General features: G+C 51.6%; 1 protein-coding gene across 2 annotated transcripts in view; it reads right to left on the bottom strand.

The window, feature by feature from the left end:
- Nucleotides 1-343: 343 nt before the first annotated feature.
- Igsf3 (immunoglobulin superfamily member 3) overlaps nucleotides 344-6,000 on the bottom strand; it is a 92,577-nt gene continuing 86,920 nt past the window's right edge. For both annotated transcript variants that reach the window (XM_052730994.1, XM_052730995.1), the window contains exons 10-11: nucleotides 5,247-5,723; nucleotides 344-3,597 (exon numbers count right to left, since the gene is read on the bottom strand). In XM_052730994.1, coding sequence (XP_052586954.1) covers nucleotides 3,347-3,597; nucleotides 5,247-5,723 — 728 coding nt within the window. In that variant the 3' untranslated portion in view covers nucleotides 344-3,346. The remainder of the gene's footprint in view (nucleotides 3,598-5,246; nucleotides 5,724-6,000) is intronic.

Genomic DNA, 6,000 nt, shown 5'->3' with positions numbered 1-6,000 from the left:
GGGACCGGTGCTCAGTCCCACCGCCTGGGACTGGCCAGCTCCTAGCCTTATGTCTACCTGGGAAAACGCCTGCTGACCACGTCCACTCGTGAACACTAACGGGGCTGGGGAAGGGACGGTGGGATCTGTGGCAGAGGCCCGAGGGAGCCGGCAGGTTCTTTTCTTCCCGTGTCTTTTGACCCTAGATTTCCCACCGAAGAAAAACCAGTCACGTAACCCGTAACAGCGTCAACTTCTCGGTCTGCCTTGTGGGCCCCAGGGTTGCTCTGTGTCACCGCTCCTAGGGCAGCAGTCTAAATGGGGTAAGGGTAGAGTTGTAATACATTTCAGCATGTGGCAAAAGTGTCTTGAGAAAGATTTTTATCATTTGTACAAAAACATAATTTAGGCTGGGCAAGGGCATGCATAGAAAAGCTACAGCTTGTAAAACTCGAACCTGGTACCTCAGTGCCAGGGGTGGAACTCCAGGCCACCCACCGAGCACAGTCCCACAGCCGGAGGTGGCTGGTCCAGTGAGGGGCGGGAGGGCATCAGACTCCAGAAAAATGTAAACAGCGTAGTGTCAACGTAATTTACTACAGTCTCTGCAGTGTCTATAAAATGTCTTAGTGCAGTGGCTTACAAATAGTTTCTCCTTTAAAAAAAGCGAAACAGACCAACAGCTCTCTACTTCATGCATGGATGGTCTTCTCACTCCATCTCTCTTCAACAATGAACGCAGAGAAACCATTGATTGAAACGAATATGAAAACTTGCTACAGAGACACCCTGGTGAGAGAGGGTGTGGTCGGGTAGTGTCCTGGGACATGCCTAGCACAGTGGAGCGGACAGGTGTCAGGAGTCTCTCAAAGAGTCCTTTTCACTCTGTATTTAGAAGACCAAAGCCCCGGCACACAATGTGCAGTGAGGTCTTCCAGCCACTGGAGGGCGCCATCACCATTCCTCTGACAACACATGTCCATAGAACCAGCCACAGAGAGGGCCTGGGTTTTTGTTTCTTTCTTTTTTCATAAAAAGCTCAGAGTTCAACGTTTGATTGCATCCCCCAGCCCTGCAAGACACACACACACAAAAAGCAGTTGTTAAAATACTGACTTCGGTTTCTTTCCTCCTGGCAAACGCCCTGCAACGGCTTCACAAATGTACGTGCAGCGTCAGTGTTCCACTGCTACAGAACCCATCTGAAATCTTAATCCAGGCCAGCCCTCTGGCGTCTCTCCATTCAGAGGCAGAGTCAATCTTTCCTCATTGACTCAGCCTAAAAACCAGGAGTCAGCATTACCCACCGAGAGCCCACACCCACAGAGTGAAGGAACAGAAGAAAAGACGTTCTTTCTTTGTGACAGAGCCAATTTGGTCCCTCTGAAGTGTTGGTGCAGCATAGAGAATCAGCAGGGTAGGCACCCGAGGGATTAGGGTGGCCGTGCCTGGAAACTTCCCAGAGGATCAAGGGGAAAGAGGAAGGTTTGTCTTGCCTCCCCTGTCCTCCTCTGCTACCCGGAATGTGGCCTACACCCAGTGGACCCCTTGAAAGGACCTGTAACCACATGGCTCAGTGGCCCGGAAATCCCACAGCCTCCGTGTTGTGCTGACCATTTATTCTCATTAGATTTACTTCTGCAATCTTGGGCAGCTTTTTCCAAGGGGCTCTATCTTGGGATTCAGAGTGCAAATTCCCAAGGGAAGGTATGGCTGGTAAGGATGGGGGAAGAAAGGGGGGCTTCACGAGATCTTCAGAGCTAGTGAAAGGCGAAATGAAGGATTTGCAATTGATGGGGCTCTAGGGCAGCTAAGCATCTGGCCTAATAACAGCGGAGGCAGTGGATTTTGAATTTGTAGGCTGAAAATTAGAAGCCACTAGTACAACCAGACAACCTAAACACACACACACACACACACACACACACACACACACACACACACACACGCATGCACGCACGCACGCACACACACACACACACACACACTCTCTCACACACACATACTCCAACAAAGGGAAGGGACAACCCCTGACTCAACACCTGTGGCTCCCCAGTCTGCTGAGATTAGGGGACAGCTCGGATCACAAAGGGCTGCACCTGGTCCTCTCCTAGGACAACATCCCCACAGCAGTGAGATTCAGGGAGAGAGCAGTGATAGATGAGGAAGACCTCATCACCCGGTGGAAGGAAGACAGAGAGGTAAGAATTCCTCCAGCCTCTCCAACAGCAGGGTCTAGAGACCCCCACCCCAGCCCACCCTCCACTCTCCCACACTCCCTATGATAGCTCAGCACCCTCCACTGGACCACAGGGCTCCACTTAGGGCAGCCCCTTCCAGGTTCACTGGACATGTCTGTCCCCTTGACAATTTGGAAAAACACCTGCAGGTAAAAGCTCCCTGCTCAGGGGTATCAATCAAGAGACTGAGCTTGCCATCATCAAGACAACAAGCAGCTTCTTTCCCCGTCCCTAATCACTGGCTTTGGTCACTACAAAGGTAGGTACACTCAGGGCGACCCTCAGAAACTGGGCGCCATCTGGAGCCCTCAACCTGGCCTCCAGGTTGGCTTGCTTTTTTTTTTTTTTGGCAAGGATGGGGTCCCCTTTTGCCTCCCTGGTAGATCGGCTGGCTGGATACCATCTAATCCTAACAGGTTCCGCGGGGCTTCTTCTGCACATGTGCAGTTCTTTGAAGCAAAATTCAATGCTTTCATCTTGACTATAAAGTGGTTCCAACAACTCCAGCTGAGGGAAAAGATAAGATACAAATTGGGCCCACGCTACACATATTTTTCAAGTCTTGCTAAGAAAGTAAAAAAAAAAAAAAAAATGTTTGGGTGTATTTTGATCCACGGGTGGCATTTTCAAATGTGCAAAAACAAAAATGTCTTGGAAGAGATTTCTTGTTACTATAAAGTCGTCTTCCTCTTGCTTTTCGGTTGTGAGAGAAACTCTTCCACAACATTATGAGATCCACATGGAGAGGACCAAAGGGGCTTAAAAGAGTACATTACACTGAACAGGAAACCCCATAGCACCGGTCCGAAAACACTAGACAGACTGGTGAGTAGATGCGGCCCCTGGAGCTACGCACTACGTTACCAAAACCAAAAACTAGAAACCTAGGACGTTGGGATCACGACACCTGGGTGCAAATAGCTAACCAGGACTGCCGCCTGGAGGCAGTCATCTCCATGACTGGGATCTTCCAACACGGTCCAGGTCTGACTGGTTCCTGCAGAGAAACTGCAGAGTTCGGGTGCTGTGGCCTGTCCAATCACAGAGCACGAAGCAATGAGGAAAAGCCCACAGGGCTCCCCTGACCCGACCCTGCCATGGGCAATGTCTGCGGGGGGCCACCCTCCTTAGTCTATGGCTCCTGGATGGATGCTGAGCACAGGGGGCTCCAGGCAAGTCGGGGAGTAGTTGAGGTGCGGCTCCTTGATCCACAGCAGGGGCACCCCGTTCTTCCCCTCCGAGTTCTTGCTGGAGTTCCGGCTTTTGAAGCGCACCAGCAGGATGGTGATGATGAGGATGCCGAAGATGGGGAAAGGGTAGAAGAAGACGAAGTAGAAGAGGGCGTCGTTGGAGCAGATGAGCGACTGCAGGGTGGAACCTGGAAGGCAGCAAGGGACCAACCATGAGAGGGGAGGCTGGACTGCCCGGGCCTGCTCCTGAGACTTCCCCAAACACTCTCCCAGCCCTCCCCACCGCCACCAGGGACTGGGAGACTTTTCCCGTTTTTTTTTCTCACAACACCCCAAGCACTCATGCCTCTTAAGTTCAAATGCTGCAGAGTCTCCCTTTCCCCTGAGACCCACACGTCTGCCGGGAAAGTCACACACTCGAGCTTACACTCGAGTTTACTGACCGTGAACTGGCCGGTGTCTAGGGTGGTGGAGAAGCTGACTCCCATTCATTCTTACCTTCCTTCGTTGTAAGAGGGTATCTAACATGTCCGTTGTGCCTAGGTCTACTGTAGACTTCTATGCCGGGAAATCTAGCACATTCCCTTCCTGCCTGCTTCAGGGAGCAGCTGTCCTGGGAAAGGCACTTGCTTAACATTATCAACTCACATACCACTGTGGGCCACGGACGGTGTCCAGTGTCTGGCTGCACAGTGGGGACTTACAGCCAGGAGCCCTGACACCAGGTCATTATTAGCCCTTGGCAGGAACCCGGCCTGCCTTCACGAAGCTTATCCCAGGTGTCCACAGAGGCAGGTCAAGTGTGTCCTCAGCACTTTCACTCCTGACACCCGGGGTGCACATTTGGTTCAGGCTCTGTTTCCCCTCCCATCATACGGTTGCACACCATTGGAATTATTAAGAAAAGTCAGCATGTAGTGATGGTTGGCAAATTTATATCAAATGACTGACGGTCAACCACTCTCAACCCACACACATTTCAATGTCACTTAACATGGTATGGACGGGAGGTGATAACGGGCAGAGATTTTTGAGCACCTGAACCGCAAATCAAGACGACGGGGTAGAGCGAACTGGTTGAGGAGGGTGAGAACCTGAGATTTCTTCCGTTTCTGGATTCTAAGCCGATTCTACTATAGAACAAACACCATGTTCGGCCCGAGCGACTCTATGTTTTGACAGACGGGCAATCAAAAGAGTATTTCCTCCAGTCTGTGTTCAGGGTAAAAGGCCCTCATAGGAAGGAAACTGTGTTCCAGGCCATTCTGAGGTAACAGGCTGCTGTTGTGTGCCTCCAAACTCCCCCGGCTGTCTTTCTAGGCTGGTCCCAGTGACCAGGCAAAATCTACTATACCCACCCCTAAGTCATCCTCCAAAATAAAAGTGACCCGGAAACATGGGGGATGGTATGACTGTCGGGCTTTACTTCTTTGCCCGCTCCTGTGAATTTGGAAACACTTGCTAAGTCACTGCACACCGACCTGGCATTCTAACATGTAACAAAGAAACACCAAGCAAGACACTCACACAATGAGATCTTACTGAAACAGACTCAGGCAGAGGTCAGGTTGATCATAAAAGCCATGTGGTATCTCATCACTTTAATTCCTAGCCCTGGTTTTTTTGTTGTTGTTGTTTGTTTGTTTGTTTTTGGTGCATGGATAACCTGAGGGTCAGCTCTGTGGGCTAGTGTGTCAAATTCTACATCTCAAACCCTACTAGTAAACGCCCACTGCAGTTAGGAAAAATGCTTAGCCCACAACCAGGCTCTGAATTGACTTTCTAGACTTTGCAGGGACAACAGTCACACCCCTCTTCCGTAACTGGGGGAACTCACTTGTGTCCAGAACCCGGATGCCAATGGGGGCCGACTCCTCCTCTGTTAGCCGGTACCATTCCTTCTGAGGGCTGGCCAGCCACTCCTCCACACGGCAGGAGTAATTGCCTGTGTCGTGGGGGTTCGCCTCAAGCACCGTGAGCCGGTACAGCAGGGGCGAGAGTCTCTGGAAACGCAGCCTGCCCTCCCAAGGGCTGCCTTCGGGACCAAAGACGGCATCAGGTCCCACGCTCAGCAGGACCATCCTCTCTGTCGGATCTTCACTGTCCTCGTCTTCCGATACCTCCTCTTCCTCCTCTTGTTCTTCAAGGCCAAGGTTGCCTCTTTTTCCTCCACCTTTAGTCCTTAGGGAATACCAGGCCACAGCAAAGCGGGAGTCTTGGCTTGATCGAGACAGGATGCTGCAGTCGAGTTGGAAAGCTGCCTTCTCGGATACTGTGGCATTGGGGACCACCGTGTCCACCTGCAGGGCGGCGTCTGGCAAGGGACAAGGAACAGAGAAGGGAGAAAAGGCTGATTCATTTCCCTCAAACAAACAAAACAGGCCAGGAAGGTGTCTCCAAAGGTAAAAGAGCTTGCCACGCAGACCTGAGTCCACGCTGCCCCAGAACCCAGGTCAATAAGCCAGATGCCACGGGTTTGCAGGAGAAAGGGAGGGTGCTGGAGAGCTGGCTCCATGGTCAAGAACACTGGACGCTCTTGCAGAGGACTGGGGTCCGGTTGCCAGCAGCTACATAGTGGCCTACAACCATCC

The sequence above is a fragment of the Peromyscus californicus genome, unplaced genomic scaffold (assembly GCF_007827085.1).
Source record: "Peromyscus californicus insignis strain IS unplaced genomic scaffold, ASM782708v3 Scaffold_9__1_contigs__length_137607984, whole genome shotgun sequence".
NCBI classification, from domain to species: domain Eukaryota; kingdom Metazoa; phylum Chordata; class Mammalia; order Rodentia; family Cricetidae; genus Peromyscus; species Peromyscus californicus.
The sequence above is the reverse complement of the archived record's forward strand: the minus strand, read 5'-3'. Positions and strand labels throughout refer to the sequence as shown.